This window comes from Glossina fuscipes, unplaced genomic scaffold (assembly GCF_014805625.2).
Source record: "Glossina fuscipes isolate IAEA_lab_2018 unplaced genomic scaffold, Yale_Gfus_2 1, whole genome shotgun sequence".
In the NCBI taxonomy this organism is placed as follows: domain Eukaryota; kingdom Metazoa; phylum Arthropoda; class Insecta; order Diptera; family Glossinidae; genus Glossina; species Glossina fuscipes.
The window spans coordinates 25510931-25532908 of NW_023998415.1; the positions used below are offsets into that span (position 1 = coordinate 25510931).

At 33.7% G+C, this 21978-nt stretch overlaps 2 protein-coding genes across 2 annotated transcripts in view; both read left to right on the plus strand.

Annotated features, from left to right (window-relative positions):
- Nucleotides 1-21978, plus strand: part of LOC119644992 (dendritic arbor reduction protein 1) — a 91712-nt gene that overhangs the window by 26791 nt on the left and 42943 nt on the right. The gene's annotated exons all lie outside the window — the stretch shown is intronic.
- On the plus strand, nt 17016-18297 carry LOC119644993 (PIH1 domain-containing protein 1-like). The gene is made up of 2 exons (XM_038044738.1): nt 17016-17039; nt 17106-18297. Exon 2 carries the CDS (start codon nt 17125-17127, stop codon nt 18163-18165), a length of 1041 nt encoding a protein of 346 aa, XP_037900666.1. The 5' UTR covers nt 17016-17039; nt 17106-17124; the 3' UTR covers nt 18166-18297.

Here is a 21978-nt window from a genome sequence, read left to right on the forward strand (position 1 = left end):
GTGTGTTTTATTTTTTGTATTTTTTTGTATATTTTGTATTTTTCTTTTTGTTTTTTTTTTTTTTTTTTTCGTTTAATATATATAATTAAGTTGTCAATTGTTAGTAAGAAGGCTTGCTTGACAATTCGTACTAGACAGCTAACACTTAAAAGGGAAGTAATAAATAATCCGCTTAGATAATATAGATGAATAATACACACATATTTACATGTTTACACATGCATTCACTCGTACACACATTAAACGATCGTAGTTACATATTGTTTGCATATTTTTAATAATATGTTAAGTCGACTGACCTAATATTACCCAAGTTAGCGGTGAACCAACTAACTTGGAGAAAAATTCGAATTTTCGGAGAGTGTTTGTCTTTAAAATCAAGTAAGTGAATTGATTATCCTGAGGAGTCTTCTTATGCATAATATTATTTTCTCTTGCGTTTCTCATCTATGTCTTTCTCTTCTTCATCTTTTTCTTCACCTTAACCGCTTAGATGAGATGTATTTCTTTTTCATAAATGTCTCTTGCAACTCGTAACATGGTTTATATTGTCTGTCCGATTGACTACGTGGGTGTTTTGTTAATGGTTTTTAAATGTTTAGCGGTAAAATAAAATAAAACTCTTACAACAATATAAAGCAAAAACAATTTGCATTGCCAGTTCGAGGTACTTAAAGTGCAAGCAAAGAGAGGATATGTTTGCATGTTTTTGCCGGAGGAGCAATTTCCTAAAAACATTAACCAAAAACATAAAATATTTCAACACAACTTTTTTAAAACTTTTTTGTTAGTAACATAGTCTTTTGTGCTGTTGTATGTGTGTGTGTGTGTGTGTGCGTGTTTTTTTTTTTTTCTCTTCTTTGGCGTTTTTTTGGCGTTTGCTAGAAACTGAACAACTTTGACTAATTGCGAGTTGCGTTCGCATTTTTACTTAGTCTCGGTTTCCAGTGTAATTGAGATGCTGTTCGTTAGCAATAAATTGATGGCCATTACGTGGTATATTGCAGTGATATTTATTAAGGAAAGAGTCTATCTATCTCTCTCTATTCGAAGTATCATTACTGAAAGTTGTATCTTGTTGGATCGGAAAGAAAGAAATCATCATCTTGGCCTTGCTTGACGGTAAAAATATAAAAACCGAACTCAACGTTTTGAGTTAAGGAATTTGCGTAATCTTAAAAGAATTAAAGAAGAATTAAAAAATAATCGCCATTAGTTTTCCTTAATATACGGGCTTAATATAACGAAAGCGCATTGAGCCCAACTTCTCTCTATTCAGGCAAAAAGTTGCGATGATTTCGAATTAATTAGACTGACATTAATACATCGTTGATTGTTAAGAAATGAAAATTCGTTGTAAATGTCAGCTGAAGCAAATATCCGCCGAAGCAAATTTCGACATTTGACGCAAAATAAAGGCCGCCACAACCTTGAGAATCGTTCCTTTAGGGAAAGTTGAATCCTTCCTAAATGATTACTTCAATCATCGTCCACTCGGTAGCGGACTGTTCGCCATAATGTCAGTGAAAATTGATTATGACTGAAGCTTGGGCAGGATCTTTAGATGGTCAGTGCGTTCGGGCTGTATTCAAGGAAGCTCATGCTCTCTACGTAATGATATTACATGTCAATCCTCTCTTATCAGCTGCTAATATTCAGGTAAAGTATATTCGATTTAACCAAGCGCTGCTTATTAGTTAACTAAAATAAAGAGGTAAAAAGTGTATAGTGGGTCAGGTTTCCGTATTATGCACCCTACATCATCATACTGTCACTCATGCAATGACTTTTCAAAATAAAGCCTTGTATGGAAAGTGGTCGACAAGCGATTCGATACGGACCATTTTAAATAGCGTGCATCCTTGGCCCGCAAGAGGGCCATTGAACAAAAGTTAATAAAATATCTCAAGAATTACCGCTTATAAGTTGACTACAATAAAAGTAGACGGATAGACGGACAGAGGGGCAAGCAGAATCAATTTTTGAATTGAACGAGATAGTAAAAGGTGGCTCGATCTCAATTCATTCTGAGTGCTGTATACATCCACACAGACTGCATCAGAGCTTGTGTAGGGTATAAAAACGTTCAACTAATTGACAGTTATTTAAATTGAAGAAAAGAAAGGACGCTTAGTTAAATTTGAAAAAACGTGGGCCGAAAAAATTTCTTGCAGGAAATTTGGAACATTTCCCGACAATCACTTGTACGCAGCGTTACGAAAAGATGCGAATAAACTGTTGCCTGGATGGGGCTTTTTTAATTAAGACCTGCAGGACTTTTAGTGAAGCGAAATCAAAATACTCGCGGAGAGTTGGCAAAAGTGTTTTCAGAAAAATTAAAGTTACATTCAGTGATACTGGGTTGAAATCATTCGATTTCAAACTTAAACATAAGGCGAATATTTTTTTGCGAAATTTAAGATTAAGTTCTTAGTAACAGTGAAAGCGAACAGACCCAACTCCTCGACTAGAACAGATGTATTTTTCACAGCTTGGGCTCAATCACTATGTCAAATAAAAGAAAGAAAAAAATTGAAATTTTTTGCAATAAAATCAAGAGTTAAATGAAATATTTTAACCAATTGTAACTGTTTTAACATATTTACATTAGCGTGATTGATACTTTTCTTCTTATTTTTTGTGTTTTTATTACTTGAGCAAGATTTCTTGAAAACACCTTCACAAGCATTTCAATGTATGTATGTCCGGTAATACATTAGTTCACGATTTTTTATGGTCAAAACTTGATTACGTACAAAGTCGACTTGATTGCGCGGACATACATGATTGCTTTAGGCTCGAGTTCAGAAAAAAATAAAACAAAAAAAAGAAAAAAAAAAAATTACTTGCACATGGTTATTAACCAAACAAACAAACACATTTTACTGACATATGGTGTCAATGGTTTGCATAAAAATCTTACGAACTCTGAACTTTGTTTATAGCATTGCAACGTTAAAGCCGACGGCCAAATGAACGAGTTTTTAGATTAAAAGAAATATTTTCAAAAAAAATTTCATAAAAAAATTTTTCTACTGCTCTAATACGGGCATATTGGGTTGATTTAGTGGCACACAAAAAGTATACAAACATTCCTTTAATGTATTCTCTCACGTTTTAAAAATAACCATAAATAAATTTTGTTTTTATTTTTTCATTTATTTATTTATCTAATTTTTTTTTGTTTTTTGTTATATGAAATATTTGATAAGAATTCGGTTTTATCCCAAAATTAATGAAATCTTTTTCATTAACACATTTGTATAGAAAAAGCCAAGACGCACTGTCAAAACACGATCAGTCAATGGTTGGCTTTTTTTTCTTTTTTTTTTTTTTCTTTTCATTCATAAAAAATTAACAACAAAACGCAGATAAACTCAGTTAAAAATTTTAAGGCTTACGTGTGGCATGTCAACATAAATAAGCAAAAAAAATACAAAGAAAAAAAAAAAAAAAAAAAAAAACGGTAAAAAATACTCAACAACGTAGATGAATGAACGCAAAAGACAAAAAAAAAAAATCAACAACAAGCCAGAAGAGGTATTCAGTTAAAGGAGGAAAACATTTTTATACATCTGCTTAGTCAGCTAAAATATTATAGAGTTTGTTGCTTGCTGGTTAGTTGCGGTTGTGGCTATTAAAGCACAAACATGCTGTGCGTGTAAGAATAAACCATAAGCTCACATGCGGTGAATAGTTACCGATACGTAGCTTATATCCAATGTTTCACTCTATGTTGATGTACGATAACCGTAAGCTTTAGCAATCAATAGATGTCTTTTTGCGTTTCCCTTCTTCCCTTAAAAAGAGGATTTGTCCAAGTCTTTAATAAAGAGAAAATTTGACAACATTGTCTTTATACCATTAAATGGCTATAACATCGGGTCTTCTACTACCATTTTTCATCGTTTCTCGTGATATAACTTTAATGGCATATATTATATAATATAACATTTCCTCTCGCGTTTAACCATAGATTACTGACTAAGCATAAATGCTCAAGAGCTTAAGTTTAAAATCAAATCAATTTCAAATGCAAGGATCTTAGGCAGTGGATAGAAATTAAACGGAATGAAAATCATAAATTATTATATATAATAAACCCGATGGCGAATCGCTTTTTGAAAATATTGGATTAACTAACTCGTCTGAATTGCACCTTGATATCGATTCTTTTGCAATGACTACCACTTAAATCACATACAAGGATATTGTATTAGCAGCAATTTGTTATTTATGGTATTCGTACTTTTCGATTTTAACGCTAATTTATAGCGATATTAATTAATGTAGGAACGTCGACAGGGACGAATGGTCGGAGAGAGGAACGAGCAAACAATTTATTTGATGCACAAATGAACTTGGAAACGGAACGGAGAGACGATAAAATAAACTGATGATGATATGTGAATGGATATGGGAACAGACGAGCATGTAAAGCGCAACGATTGTATCCGCTGGTGGATGGATCAGTGAACATATGCATGAACAAGTAGTAGGGCGGACACACATATCGGTGAGCTAAGAAGATAACTTACAAATAGACGAACGCGGTGGAGTGAAGTGGTTTATAGACAAAAATGTATAAACGGCATGGAAGATAAATAACGGAATGTGTGAACGAATCAGCAGATGGATGTATACACTGGTGAAGGGACAAACCAAAAATATCGTAGCGTAGAAAGAAAGATAAATGAAAGAAACGAAAGAACGGAGAAACAGATGGATATGCACTGTGGTGGATGGCGATAAGCAGGCAGATGGCTATGGAAAGAAAGTAGAAATAGACAGATGTAAAGAACGGGTTACGGATAGAAAGTTTGAGAGGCGAGATGACAAATATAGAGATAGGCGAACATTGGGATGAGCCAACAGACGTAGCTGTAAATGGAACGGTCGATCAAAGGATTGCAAACGGCGGAGAACACAGAGATGCACACACACAGACAGGGACGGATTAGCGAATACCGAATACCGAAGAAATGAGGTATCGAACGAATGAAGAGACAAACGTACAAATAGCCGAACTCTATAATCTTGCAAAAGGATAGAGGGACTTACGCATGAACGGATGGACGCATGGAGTTACAGTTGGAAAAACAGAAGTGCTGACGAAAAGGTGGTCGAAAAAACAGAACATAACGAAATTCTCTGCTACTCATGCTGACATATACCTGACGGAGTCCTTGATTATCCCGATAGGTTTGTAAAAAATTCCCAATCATTGTAAAGAGTTTAAGGGACAAGTGTTTAGTGCGGATTGAGCTGTTAATCAGACACACGAGCAAATAATTTCATTTTGCATAACCAATCATTCTTCATTTTTTCATCTTATCACTTATGCAAGATGATGATGGGAAAAGAGAGCAGGCCATAGTAAATCCCAAATAGTTGCCAAACAATTAAGAAAAATTCTATCTGTCAGAATAAATTTTTTTTTTAGTTTTTTAAGGTCCAAATGACCCATTTGTCGCTCTTAACGGAGACAAATATTTGTTAGACCTCTGGATATATGTGTAAATATTGTGAAAATGAAAACTTTGAATTTGATATGTTTTGTTAAATAAAAGACAACGCAGTTGAATATCAAAAGCGACACAATAACTTCTGTTAGCCTGCAACAATGCAATAAAAGCATCAGCAAGTATTACACCTCAAGACTCGTATTAGGATGTAAACAGTGCGCGCGCGCGCTCGCGCTTATATGTATGGATGTATGTATGTATGTATGTATGTATGTGTGTGTACAAAAAAGTGTACAAGTACATGCATATGTAAGCATTAAGTTGTGTAACAAAATGACTCATTCATATGTTTGTTGATTCGTTCATGTTTGTTCGTTCGTTGGTACGTTCGTTCATTCATTGGTCTTTGCATCCAAAGCGGCAGAAGACAAAATAGTTTTACACACGTACACATAAATATCGTTTTGTTGTAACATTGGATTGTTTCCTTTAACTTGCGATCGTTCTTGGTGTGTTTCGCGTTGTTGTTATTAGTGTTGCTGTTATTAATATTGTGTGGTGTGTTGTGGGTTTTAAATGTTGCGTTTATATCGCCCATGTGCTGTGTGAAAATGTTGTGTTTTTTTTTTTTTTTCTTCTTTTTCTTTTTTCTTTTATACATCATAAGCTTGGCGATGGGTTGTTAATAGTCGCTTTTTTTTTTTTTTTTTTTTTTTTCTTATTGTTTGCATGTAGGTTCTTGATATGCAAAGGTATACACAAACACATGCGCGCATTTTCATATATATATATATATATAAATACGCAGAAAAATATTATAATACCAATTTAGGTTATTTAAGTTTTATCTCTTGTGGCAAATGTGTTTTACTCACGTTGTCTACAAACCGTGCATATATATATATATGTAAATGTATGTATGTGTGTGTGTGTGTGTGTGTGTGTGTACATTGGTCTTTTGCATTCACATCGAACAGATGTTCATTCACTTTTGGTTTTGATGACGGAGATGATTATGTAAATTAGAAAAAAATAAATAAAAATATTATATTAAAACAAAACAAAAACAAAAAAAAAAAAAAAAAAATGAAAAGAAATAAATTCTGAAAAAAAAAAAAGAAAATCTTAAGCTTTTGTGTCAATATAATTGACGTCTATGTGTCAGTATTCGTTGGTTTATGATTTGATTTTCAGAATTTATTGCTACTTTAAATTAAGCAAGTCAGCCAGTCCGTCAGTCACTAAGATAAATTTGTAGGAGGTAATGAAGGTATAATAAATTAAAATGAAAAATGACTAAGAAAACTGTTTTCACTTTAAGCTGAATCTGGTACAGCCAGCCAGCGCGCCTAGGGCTTTAATACATTTTATATTTAAACTCAATTGATCTTAAAGGCTTAAACTGCGGCATAAATAAATGTGATTAGAGAACGCTTACAGTATAGCACTAAAAGCGTATAACACAAATATATACCTCTATGAAGATAATTCAATTATTTCTTAACAAAACCTTTAAATTAATTCTCTGCCATAAGTCTTGGATAAGTTATTGATATCATTACTTTTAATTTTCAAAACCATTTATCTACCTAATGTAGGTGAATTTAGTTGATTTTATGTCGGCCGATAATCAAGAGACCCGGAATGGATCTCAGAGCAAACTTTTAAGGAAGACAATCATCGGAGACCGTAGTAATGCAGATTAACGTATACGCAGAGAATGTAAATCTTGCCGATATTGGAAAGACATCGCTACCGAACGGAGAGCACTACTCGATGAACACGGCAATCACAAGGAGACTTAACCTTAAATCTCATTAGTAGGAAATAAAAACCGTTCATGGAGGTTGAGGAAAAGGACAACTTATTAAAATATAAGGACGAATAGGTAAATCCTGCACGTTGCCAGTTGTAAAGAGAAGAAGAAGAAGAACAAGTAAAAGCAAACGTGAAATCTTACCGAAAAGCAAGCAGACACCGACTTCCCAAAGGGTAACTAAAAAGCGAAGAGAACGAAAAATGAAGCGACCTTCGGATATTATTCGCTGAAAAAATCACTCTTCATTTGAAAATGTAGTCGTGTCAATGAAAAACGTAAAGCGGCCTCAAACATAGCAGTTGGGAAAACGCCTTTGCCAGTAAGACTAGAGTTGGAGTTGTTCAACAAGCTGGTTGAACAAACACATGGAATGAATGAACAGAAAGCGATCGGCGTTAGAATGTTAGAGAGACATGTTTTTAAAGAAGCAATTCATATAATGACTCCTCATCCAAATGTATACCATAATTTGCTTCTCTGCTTACTATTGGTCCTATGACGAATGAAATCACCAAAAAATTGTAATTTCAGTGAATATAAGTTGAAATCACTTTGGTGGTCGACACTTCGTTTATGTTGCATTATTACTCGTTTATTTGCGTATGAAAAAAAAAAAAAAAAACGTAAAAGTTGCCGTAACAAACAGTGGAAAGGCGAGCAATAGTGTTGTATGAGCACACTACACATAAAATGAACGTTCTTTAGCTCATATAGGAGAGGTGCAAGGGCATATCAAGCTTGAGATAAATCCACCTTTTATTATTCCGATCGATTCCAAGCATGTCCGTCCGTCTGTCCTTTTATTCATCTTCTTTTTTTTTGTGTTCAACCGCAAAGACGAACGATCTTAAAAGTGGTCCGGATCGGATCACTTTTCGAACAATTCCCATACAACGCTTTATTTAAAGAGGCATCGTATAAATGACAGTAGGATGGTGTACGGCATTCAAAGGTGGACCGTGGCCTACTACTGTCTTTCTACTTGTTTAATTATACTTCATCCGTTAAGAATGGAAACAAAAATTGTATTTTTGATCAAAGCCAATAATTTGAAGTAAAGTATTTGATGCAATGATTTTCTTAATCTTGCTTGAATACAATTAGAAGTATATGAATTGGACTTTCAATTTTAGCTGAACCTATAGAGAGAAAACTGAACACAGATAGTCTCATCCATATACTTGATTATTGCTCGTTGCAAATGCAATTGAAAATGTAATGAACTATCAACTTGCGTAGTAGTAAATGTGAAAATTGTATTGAAGCAAATAGTGACATTAATCTGTCTTTCACTAGCTGACAGCTTGTTATCGACTTGCAAATAATTCCAAAATTGTCTTTATATTTTGAACTGTTGCTGGGAGATTTCACTGTAATTTTAATTTTTAATTGATCAAATATTTGATCGGAGTGTTTTCTTATTTTTTAATTACGGCGAAACCAATTAAAATGCGTCTATCCAATCAAAATGTAAACTTGTTTTTATTTGTACAAAAATATGCAAAATTCTCAATAAATAAAATTTCGCTAACAGCAGGTTAAAGTAACGGTTTCGTGTAGACATATGCATACAACTCTGCTTGACTTTGCTGCTGTTAACATAATCACTAAAAGTCAGTGCGTGTTAGTGTTCGATTTAATGAACTTTTAAATATTTTATCATTTTTTATTTTTCCTTTTTTTCTCTCAATACTTTAAAGTATTGGGTTATTAAATAGGTTAGTAACGTAGTTTTTTGCTTTCAAATTTCTTACTGAATATTACGGCAATTATTTGAATAAATTATATAATCGATCCAGCGATGCATCTAAATAATCTATCGGGTATCGTCTATCGATCAATTTTTTGTTAATATCCGTTTGAAGCGTGACGAGCTTGGAAAAAATATTGAAGAGCTTAACGTGCTGCGTAAGCTTGAATAATGAAACGCGGTAAGGCGTAAGCTCGAGGGTCTGACACTTGCTTTTAAATGTATATGTATTCCTGAAGATTTTATTTGATGGAAGAGAAATTCATGAAACTCATGGACTTCTCTTTACAGTTAAAATAACTACGCAAAGATAAGGTACGCGAAAGAGGGAGTCAAGTAGTTGGCAAATACTTTACAAGACGAATGTGCATTTGAGAAACATGTAAACAAAGGGCATTTTTAATTCCAACTGGCTGAAGTATCTGGTAGTGGATGAACTAACAGGAGCAGGAGAAAAAGAAATTCCCAAGAAGCCTTCCTTATCCTTCTAAAAGTGCTACAAAATTTCCTTTCTGGACGGAGAAAGTGAGTTAAATGAAGTCACTTAATGGCCATCGGTCCAAAATCTCTTCAGTCGGTGCTTACATTAATTCGATTCAAATAGATTTAGAGCAAAGTAAGCGCATGTCATCGAAACAAGCTGCGTACGTATAATGCAACCCAACATTTTGGTTGCAATTATTGAAAATAAAAGTCTTTTCGATTGTCTGTCAGCACTTTTCGTTTTCGTTTTCATTTTCATTTTCATTTAATTCGTTAATTTGCGTTTTTGAGAAAATGGTATAACAAACAAAAGATTTACGGATTTTTCAGAAATCGAAATTAATTTAATTTCGAACAATTTTTTGTGATTTATAAAAGAGCAGCAGCTGATCAAAGACTAATAAAGTGAGACCTTAAATAAATCTTCTTTCGCATTTTCGACGAAAGCCTATAATTATTTAGGTTTCCAAATCAAATTAAACACTTACCTGGTTTTTACAATTGAAAGGTTACTAAGTCACGTTTGATTTTTAATTTTTGATGGCGCTAAAGAGTCGCAAACATCATACGTTTGTATAATAAAATCTAGAAAGAAATAAAAAAGGGGAGAGAACGAGTGTACATTAAATATAAAAATTGCGTGTCTACAAATTGTTAACAAAGTCGTAATAAACATATAAGAGAGAGCACACGCTAACCACACGCGCCGGTATCTTTATTAATATATATATGTATGCACATAGACACACCAACCGACCGACCGATCGACCGACCGACCGACCGACCGACCGACCGAGCACATATGTCTCCTTGGCTTCTACTCATCATCATTAAACTAAAAGCATATCCAGTTATATTCATACCCTTGACTATCTATCACACGGCAACTGATACTGACGTCATTTATGAAGACATGATGTGATATATGTTTTCAGTTGTCTTTCTTATTTATTTTATTTTTCGTTTTTTTTCCTTGTGTTTTTAACACCTTTCATCTGGTTCTCCCCTTTTATTTTCATGACCATACCGCAAAGATGCGCCTTTGACGTTTATGACCTTTTTTATGCTTTTTAAACAGTGTTAACAATATATATATATATATACATATATATATATATATATATATATATATATATATATATATATATAAAATAAGGAGTGTGCGCAGCAACTTCATAACATAACTTATGTTTTTTATTTTCATAATGTCTCTAACTCAGGGGAACCTTTCCAATTATCCCTTTTCTTTTTTTTTGTTTTTTGTGTTTTTTTTTTGTTTTGAAATGTATTTACCCTCTTTTATGGAACTAGTGAATATTGTACATAAGCACGCGACTTGTTATACATTAACTAACACCTTTAATATAATTGAATTTTCCACGCATTCACTAATAGAGAATCAACTAACCATTCATTCATCCATTGTTAGGTCAATTAGGGTAAAATGATTAGAGAGTTAACATATGACAAAAGGTCACCGCACCAATACAAATACTCGCAGTTACTTTAAAGATGACCTGAATGAAACATTTATATACAACTAATGAAATTTTCTTGTCATTACGACGATAGCGGAGATAATGAAATAATTTTTTTATTAAAAGGATTTAATGAAATTAAAAGCTATATATGCAAATGTTATTCAATATATATGCGCATATAGACAGACAGATAAGAAGAACTTTCTCTGTGGTAAGAAGTATATATATATATATATATATATATATATATATATATATATATATGGGAGTTGGGGTCTACAAAATAGACCTATGTGATCCAAATTCCTTACTATTCATTTTTATGCTAAATTGCTATTATGGATCAATTTTCGTCAAAAAAATGAAACTTTTCTACTAGAGAGCTTAAAAATCTTTACATGGATTGACGTCCATCCATTTATGTGGCTTAAATTCGATCCAGTCAATGTCGATGTCAAATTACTATAATGAATAAATTTTCATCATAAAATATTATACATTACGATCTTTTTGGAATATAAAGGTTTACATTCCATGACAATCCTTGCAAGCGACGATGTCCAAAAAATTGACTTACTTGGCCCAAATTTATTATAGCTATGTTTTATATCAAATAGCTCTTGCATGGTTTTCATTACGACCTTTATGTGAGGTGTGAGTCCAAGAATGGATGTACGTAGTCCAAATTCAATAAAGTTAAATTTGATGCGAAATTATTATAATGAATTAATTTTCACCAAGAAATGTTGAAGATTAAGCTTACTCAGCATTCGTAGGAGCGGTTCTATAGAAGGGATCACAAAACCCCCATTAACTCATTGGATTCGAATATTTATGTACATATATATAAAAATGCCAAAATAATTTTACGCTGCGATTTTTATCGTGAATTTCGGCAACTTTTCGAAACAAAGCATGATATGGAGAGTGATGGAAAAAGTCTCAAGATCCCAATCATATTTGATAGGGCTTGTTTTTGGGCCCCAATATATCAGCGCAACAAATTTCAGACAGACAGACAAGCTTAGGCCGATTCAGGAAACGATTCGAATTGATCGGTAAAATAAGAGGTTTGGCACAAACCTAATATATCCTTATACCACGAGTGGTGTACGGTATTGCAAACTTCGTTCAATTACATCAGTTTGTTAATCACAGCCAAGTACAAGACAAATCGTTCACGGCCAGCAAGTGGAACAATTGGTTCGAGCCGGATACAAAAAAGTGTGCTACAACTAAACAGCTAGGATTGAGTAAACGAATCTTAAATATTTGCGCATCCGAAAACTCTACCAGATTTCGGTCAATATATTTTCTTATTTGCTTTTAATTTATTGATCGTTTCTTAATTGAATTTACTTAATTAAACAAAAAAATTTCCAGATAAATTTATTTTTATAAGAAACAAAGGCCATGCCCACACAAACTTACAACTGATTAAATTTTCTTTTGTTTCTCTTTTGTAAGATTTTTTGGCTTATTGATCATAAGGTAGACACGACAAGAATGTTTAAAACTATTTTGTACATTTCTCGGGGACACCACGACAAATAACAGGACTTAGCGAGTAGAATGCGTCAAGCTAAGTGTGTTAGTTTCTAAAGAAAGTATGATGGGCAGCACGACCTGGTGGATTAGTTTTTTCATCACAATACCGTTGATATGGATATCAAATGAAGCGATTCCGAGAGCAGAATGTAATAAGCTAAGTGTGTTAGTTCTAAAGTAAATATGATGAGCTCCACGACTTGGTGGATTTTTTCTTAACAATACCTTTCAGTAAACTGAAAGGTGAAAGATAAATTTTCTCCCACTCACTTTATTATCGCAATAAGTAAGAACATGGGGCGCGGTGAGCAGGCGATATTCGGCCCCGGTCGCATATAATTTTCTCACTTGTTTACATTTAATATTCTTTCAATTATTTGCTTTTATAACTTGCACAAAAATTAAAAGCAAGAAAAAGAAGAAGAAGAAGCAGAGAAAAACTAAATTCCAACAGTACATATGCACACATTTAAGCAAAATTCCAAGCGGGTTATGAGTCATAAATAAAAACATAACAATTTGCATTAAAAAGAAATCGTTTGCAATCATTTTATTGGCCCCAACAAACATAAATCGTAAAATGTTTGCTGCGGATAACCGTTTACATATGCATATATACGTATCACAACAGTAACCATAATTTATACAATTCTTCACTATAAAGTGGGGGGTTTTTATGAGGGCATAAATTCACTTATATTCTTAGCAAAGATCTGTGACCTTAGAAAAAATTTAAAAAAGTACAAGCAAAAAAAAAAAAAAAAAAAAAAAGGAAAAGAAAAAGAAAAAGAAAAAGAAAACAAGCAACTGACAAAGAAATCCAATAAAAATTAAATGATATATAGAGTAAAATGAAATGTCACATAGTTTATGTTTACTATATATATAAGTAAGTAAATAACTTTTCTTTTCTTGTGAATGCAGTTTTCAATGTGTTATTATCCGTAAAAATAATAGCAATTTTTATGATGTCACTTATTAAACAACATCAACTTTCGAATGAACAAATGATACAACAAAGAGTTAATTATACCCTACACCCCTTGTAGTATAGGCTATATTAAATTTATGCGGATGAATGTAACAGGCAGCAGGGCTCAAGACCCACCTTTTATTATACCGATCGATTCGGAATCATTTTCTTAATCTAACCTGGTCTATCCGTTCGGATGGCTGTACACGTACATTTGGGTTCGAGCTACAGATCAGAATTTTTGGGTTATTTTGATGAAATTTGGTTCAATGACATGCTTTGACCCACGGACGAACACTATCGAAAATGGTTTGGATCGCTTCACTTCATCGACCATTCCGTCCAATTGCCGTTTTCAAAATTTCTCGACAACGCTCGCTCCGTAGTAATATTTGGACACCGTAAGTTGGTATGGAAAATTCGGTTCGGGTGGCGTAAAATTTGGACCCTCTCTCTTATAACCGTTCCTACGAAAACTGAATCTTTTTATAGTACAAGAGTCAAATTTTCAATCTTTCATTGCGAAAACTGGTTTACAAGAGCAAATTGATATATCAATCAATCGACTTACCGAAATTGGACCACGTAGGTCTATTTTTTGTATACCACCACATATAAAGATTCCTCCAATATGCGGGCTTTCTTGAAAAGAGTACCTTTGCATGAGGGTCATGCAAATAACTGTGGTATAGGGTATTTATTAGTCGGCCATGCCCGACTACAATGTCATTACTTGTTTTTGTCGTTGTTTGGTTTAAATTTTTAATTAATTATAGAAATAAAGCAAATCACAATCATGTTGACCTTAGGTTGAGTCTTGAATATGTAGAGCCTGCGTTTTATAAAATTTATTAGCACCTATTGTGTAATTTGCAATGCACCGCAACGATAGACGGGAGTCTACTATAAAACCTATGCACAAGTTCGTCCCGAAAACGGGTAAATTTCATATGCGGAGTACATCGCGAGCTGTAAACATCTTAAGCCGTCGAATAGATAAATACGCTTGACCGCTTAAGTTATGCTTGATATTTGTGAACTGTCACCTTGTGAAGAAAGCAGTAATAGTAGGCCGATCAGGATCATCGCAACCGAATCTCAAAATCAACCTTATATGCTTGCAAACCTTTTAGGCAGCTACAAATGAAGTAATGTAATGAAGGCGTCGACGTTTAATTACGTTACGGAATTTGATTTTTTCTCTTTAAGTTGACTTTCGAGATTCGCAATATATAGAAGGATTACGTTAAGTATGGAATCAATAGGATGAAAATTGAATGCATTTTTAATGAACCTAAACGTACTTTAAACGCCAATAAAAGAAACTATCGAAGAGATGCGTAACATGCACACGGTACACATAATTGCATATAAGAAGAATTATTATATAGCTATCATTAACTGGATATTCTGGTGAGAATTGCTTATAACACCTTTATCAAATTTTAAACTTAATCTAATGAGAATGGTAAGGAAAAGTTAAAAGAAAAGTTCGTTCATCTATGCGTCACACGTTAAATGCTTTCCTCTTGTTCACATTGATCGTCAGCATATACGCATGAATTTTGCTATACTTTGCAAGCATTCTTCAATTAGTAGGTATTATCCGCAAAACGTATAGCGAGTATGTAAAATATGAATAAAAATAGCCGTAAATTACTCTCTGGTTATATGTGCGATAACAGCGGTTTGAGTAAAAATCAACAAAGCTACAAAGAAAAAAAAACAAAAAAAAAAAAAAACGTTTAAATATTTTTTCATTGTTATTATATAAAGATATTATATCTTTTTATGATTTTTTTTTTTTTTTTTTTTTTGCAAATTTGTAATATTATGTACGTGCTCTTAAATTGAGTTCATCTCAGCGAAAGTTTTTAAGCAGATATTTCGCTGAAAATGTTTTCTTTTTTTTTCACTGACAAAGCACACATATCTCGACTCAGTTCTCAAGTGGATTCAGATCACTACCATAGAGTAACTAAAAAAAATTAGTAGATGCTAGATCTCATAGCCATGCATAACATATAAAGCAAAGATAATTCGTTGGGTAGTATCGCACGCCTCATTGACTCTTTTACTAGAAGATGGAAAACCATAGCTCGGTTTATGAAACTGAAATACAGAAAATCGTGTTGGTACTTTGCAACTAGAACGGGTTCAGGAGCAAATAAATTGAAATACAAAGAAAAAAAAGAAGAAAACATATTATGTTCGACACGAGATGAGGAAAAGTATTGGTCGCTCAGCTTGAGGGTTTATTAAAATTTACTGAAGATATGAAGTACGCTCACGATTCGTAGTCCACATTTTTACTTTCTGGTATTACATATATATAGAAGAACACTGGGGGATGATTAGCAAGATTAGGTTCCCCTGAGAGCTCTTCAAACTCTCTGGAATGCCTTTATTTCTATTAAAATTTTTATAAGACGCTTCTTGCATTACACTCTGTTCAGCTAGTATAAGCGCAGACTGTTTGATAGTTTGTAGCAATCGCTTGGTTTTTTAGTTCTGCGAGGCTGGCTATAAGGGTGTGTGACTTCATTATTTTTTTATTTCGCGGCATATTATAACCCAGTAATTTTTAGTTATGCTTATTGACATAGACCGTATAATCCGTAGTACAATCAAATTCTACACACAGTGCCATAAAAACATCGAATGCGGCTCAAAACAGTTGATTTATCAATATCGGGGGTATTTGATTGTCATGAGAGGCAAACGGCCGGACAAGAGCATTGAAACTTCTGCAATGAAAGTCTGGAAACGATTTCTAATCCATTCTCAACTATACTAAGTATATCTTTCACATCTACTTGAGAAAGATTGGCATATATGAGATGCATGCAACTTAAAATACAAGCTTAATTAGCTGACGACATAAAGCTGCGCTGCTCGACTATTTCTAACTCAAAATAAAGAAAAAGCGGATTTGCGTAAAATTCTGACGCCATTTAGATGGGTTCGTTTGTCGTGTCTACTCGGCATACTTAGTGCATAAATATTTGCAGCTGATAGCTTGTAATTCGCTCCCAACAGCGCTAACAGTAAAAGCAAAGTGTAAGTTAGAGATCAGCTAAGCGATATTGATCTGTAGTATTCGCAAAGCCACGTAAGAAATAAAAATCGCCAGAATTAGTTAACTGACTCGTAATTAGCAAAGAACTGAAAGCTTTTTTTAGGCGAACATTGTTTCCTTAGCATTTTTCTTTTGAACTGAAAATGTATATCAATTTGACTTAGGGTATGTGAAGAATTTTCGACAAGAATTACTTTCTTAAAATGTTAAAGTAATTTTCGGTCTTCTTTTCATGTGCCATACTACGAACTCCCTATATTTGGCTCATAAGCAAGCAAAAAAACAACATTGACATGTGAACCCATACATACCCTTAAATATTACGCTGAAAGTTCTGCGTCAATAATGATAACCAAAAACCAAATAAAAATAAAAAAGTAAAGTTGGCAGGCCTGGTCAGGCTGTAGAACATTTTCGCTTTTGTTCTGTGCAGAGAAACACGTAAGCATATTTTTGTGTCCCAAAGAAATCAAATTTAATATTTTTAGAATTTTTTTTTTTACAAAGGATAACCTATTGCTTAAGAATGAGTTCGCAAAACAATTTCTTAGATGCGGACAATATTTTACTGGAGAGAAATTTGAAATTTATAGGAAATGATTTTGAAGAGAATTTTCAACAATTTTTTGGCGAAACGGGAAGTGCCGGTGGCCATTCCGGTGGACTTCCCCCATGTCATTACAAAATTGTTGAACCTAATGCCGGTTGCTGCATTAAAACATATAAAGTTAACACCAATGAAAAGTATTTCATCAACGTCTGTCAAACTGAAGAGATACCAGCTCCCGAAGATCTAACCGAAGCTCAATTAGCAGCCATTTTGAATTCGGATCAGCCGAGTTCGTTCCGCGTACTGATGAGCATTGCTGAGCCACGCACAACCAAAGATAAATCCAATAATACCGTCGACGCTGTCGATATTGCACTTAATCCAAACTTTTTTGCAAAAATTGAGAAATCATTAATATTTCGCGATTTCTTTTTGGCCCTGATTGCCGAAGCCTTAAACGAGAAGTACAACGTTCAAATAAGAATTGATAAAGTAATCGTCTTGAATAATCGTAAATTTATTGGAACCTTGGTAACGCATCGTATCCGTAGTGGTGCTATCAAAAATGCAATCAATCCGACTAAAAGCTCCAACGAGGAAAATATTATGGAAATACAAAATAAGCCGCTAATTGAAGAAATCGATTACAAAATATTAGAAACGTCAAAGGAAAAATCGGAGCAAAACCGAACTGATGAGAAAGAAAAACTACCGACATCTACGAAGGAGCAAGAGGCTGAGTCTGCTTTAATTATCCCAGAGTTTAAATTACGGGCTCGTCTTTATAACGAGCAAGTCGAAGAAATACAAGCTGAATTTTATTTACCGAAATGCCTTTCCTCCCAAGAATTCACTTTAGATATTGGAGAAGATCGCATATTGCTTGAATCTACAAAGCACGGTTATATGTTTGATAAATTTCTTGATTATCAAATGGATCAAGATCGTGCTCGCGTTATATTCGATAAAACCAGTAGAATGCTTCAACTGCATGTTCCTGTCATGCCAACTAAATAAAATTTTCCGTTTGGATGCTCGTTGCGCGTAAATTGCATTTAAAAAAAAAAACAACAACAAATTGACTTTGACTTTATTGTTTGCTTTAGGAGATCCGGTTTAAACCTGATCCATTTTTCTTTTTTTCTTTTTTTAGTTTTAACTACATGTAGCAATTCATTGTATTGTAAAACTTGAAATATAATTAACATTTAAATAAATGGTTTCAAATAATCACTGAGTTCAATCGACGAAGAAAGAAAGAACGATAAACGATTGTCTCCGTCTTCGGCGAAAACTCTTGATATCTCGTCACTTATCTGTACACGAAGTTTGCTTGGAAGGTGAAGCCAAGCTCCATTACCAAGTCAATATATTTCAGTCATATCGCAAACCACGTTCATGCACTATCTGACTGCGTTTTTCAGGGTAATTAAGCGCCTTATTTACATATGATTCTTCTTCATTATAGGCAATCCTTTTAATTTAGTCCTGAAGATCGAACCTGGCTGAAAGAATTTATTACGGAGAATTCTATAGTTCGGCTAAACTAAAGGAAGCAATCGCCAAAAGAATAGCGAAGTAAACATAGCCACATGTGGCTGTCCGTCTGTCCACTCTACTTGACTATTATTACTTCAAAATGCTAAGTAGAAATTAATCTTGATCTTGCCTTTTCCCTTGTAAGTCGCTTCACGGCCTGAACCATGCAGGCGGAGTGAAATCGAACTACAGATCCGCCCACAGTTTGAATTATTGGCTTTTCCCTGCAAGCATCAGGGAAACGAAAGAAAAGTTAATACCGAGACTCGGCTGTTTTAACGTCCGCTTTATTCTTTATTTTTATTTTAATTTTTTTTTTTTTTTGTATCTAATAGAAGAGTGAAATTTCATAGACTCAAATTCCTTTGAATAGGTTTATATTGAAATTGGTCTAAATCGGTGAATGTGTGGGAAAAAACTGCCCGTTTCTCTGTTTTCTCTTAAAGCTTTAAAAAGCATTGTTTTATTGTTAGCACCACAATATATCGTTCCGTTTGCATGTAAAGTTTATAGAATATAGAAGGTATGTATGTCATTCGGATGATTCATTTAAAGAAATTATTAGATTCTATAAAATAGTGTAAGCAGTAAAGATTTTTTATGAGGAGGGAGTGGAGGAGGAGGAGGAGGATGAGGAGAGCGCGGCAAGCATAGAGTGAGTGGCTATTGATAATGCGGTCATCATTTGTAGATTCTTTAATTTTTTTTTTTTTTTTTGTTTTCATTTCTTTATTTATTTTTTATATTTTTTCTATTTTTTCTGCTTTATGTACGTAGTCATACACATACCTGGTATACGGCTAATAACAGCTAACAATTGTTTACTTAGTTTCACTCATCAGCTGCTGTGTGCTTATTTGCATAACTTTGTGTGTGTGTGTGTGTGTGTGTGTGTGTGTAAATGTGTGTGTGCAAATGTTCTTAAGCATAACTAATATTTGTATTTTACGGTCATTTAGTTTAAGTGATGCCTTTTTTAGTAAATATTTGCGACGAACTGAATACAAATATTTCTAAGAATATTTGCTGAAAAAAAAGCAAAAAAAGAAGCAGTAAACGTAAGCACATGCATGAAAGTTAATTTTATGTCACATTTCTCTTATATTATCTTTCTTCTCCTCGAACATATACATTATACAATCTGACAAAATTGGGCAAAAAAAGAAAAGGAAAAAAAATAAATAAATAACAAAATGAAATGAAAAAAGAAAAAAAAAAGGAAATGAGAAGCATGGAAAAGGTCCATTAGGTCACTACTGTCACGTTTCCATGTTACGTATTACAATTTTTTTTTTTTTTTTCTCACTTTTTTTTTTTTCCTTTTATTTATTTATTTGGAATTAAAGGAATTATTTTCATCGTTTTTCCAAACGTTTAGGCTGTGGCAACGAATGCCTTGCTTTGATGCTTTTCTGAATTTTCTTATTAAAAGTCAGCCGTACACAGCGGTGCTGGTGAGGGAGTAAGTGAGAGTTTGTTGTTTGGTTTTCTGGGTTTAGTTAAATGAAATTGAATTTCGAATTTATTTATGTGTATATTTTCGATGTATTTATAAATACCCGCGCCTGTGTGTGTATTCCTGTGTGAATGGTATGTAGGAGAATTTCAATTTTTTGCCTTCATCAGTTAGGTATTAGTTTAGGGTCACTTCAGTTTAACATTTACGGGAGACTTTTACGCTGAATTGTCTGCTGTTAGCTAGCAATTGTCGTTGTGGGTGCTATAGTTGTTGCTAGTGGCGATGATAACGACGTCTATGATGATGACGATGACGATGATGATGGTAATGATGTGAGACTGATGATAATGTCATTAAATAAAAATAGGAAATAAAAGAGAAACGACAAACACAACAACAGCAATAATAGTTACATAAATTGCTAGTGGCACGATTTCTTTTGGTTTTACATGCCATTTTATTGGCATCTTATAGTTGTTATAATCAAGAGGAAAAAAAATACTAATAAACCTGAACAAGAGTAGAAAATGTGAGTCAATAGTTCAGTTCAGTATGGAAAATATAAATGAATGAGTAAATAAATAAATAAACAAACAAATAAATAAAATTATTATTTATGACAAATCTATTAAAGAAGACCGTATCAATAAAAATGGATAAGAAAATTTTATTATCGCTTCGAAGTGGGTCTCTATCATTTATCATCTCAAGGATAAATTGAAGAAAGAACATACCGAGTTACATGTAATAAATGGCTCTGGTCAGTATTTTGAGGAAACAGTGATATTTTGAAGACTGTTTGCCGTAGTTGTTCAAGCGATCCCATAAAATGTTTTTGCCAAATTCTATTTCCAAATTATATTTTTGTCGCTGTGCAAGTTGACATTTAGACAAACAAACAAAATATTGAATCGAAAGTAAAATTATGTCAAGGTTGTAATATTTATGAGATTTTTAATGCGTATTTCTTTCCTAAATCTCCTTATTCGCCTTACAGTCGCTTGAAAGCGACTTTTTCGATTTGCTTAGCAAACGCATATTGACTCAAATATTATGCATGTTGTGCGTTATGCAAGACTAAGCAAATTATTTTATTACTACAATTTAGCATATCTGGCCTGGCAACGCTAATGTCCCATAGGTGTCTGACCTTCGCGTACAAAACAGAACGTCATCCTCAAGAAAGATCGAGAGATGTCCGAAAATGTTCGTATTGCTGAAAGTCTTTCGAAGAGCGATGGGCAAGGAGAGAATGACACTTACTCTACTACTCGGGTTGATAATTTTTCAATGGGCTTCGAAAATTGATGGTAGGATCCCGTGAGTTTCCCATTAGTTCATGGCATCATTCACAAATGGTCTCCAAAGTGAAGAATGCAAGCCACAACGTACTGACCGAACAATAAGCGCCAATAAACCGCACATAGTTGTATTGAATTGGCCAAAAAAAATGATCGATATTATGGATGCCGTAATCTCGCTCACACAAAACGCATAAACAGTGTACTTGACAAGAGATTAAAGTTATGGACAATAGAGGAAAGGTTATAATAACTCTCATCGCGATTGCATGTACGGGAAAAAGTGCAATAAAAGGTGTACAGTACGTAGGGACGCACAATGCATTGGAGAAGGTATGCAAAGCGAGTGCTGCCCTCTAGAGTGGCCTAGATGCGCGGATTTTTGCAATATCAATGACTTGCAAATGTATACAGTAATAATTATATCGTGCAATCATGAGGGCATCAAGAGAAAATTCCAGAACAGCTGAGTCCAAACCTGGGAAACTCGATAATGACAATACTAATATCTTGAATTTCCAGGAATAGGAA

Excerpts from the sequence above, each read along its gene's own strand:
- LOC119644993 (XM_038044738.1), top strand. The coding sequence starts at position 17,125 with ATGAGTTCGCAAAACAATTTCTTAGATGCGGACAATATTTTACTGGAG.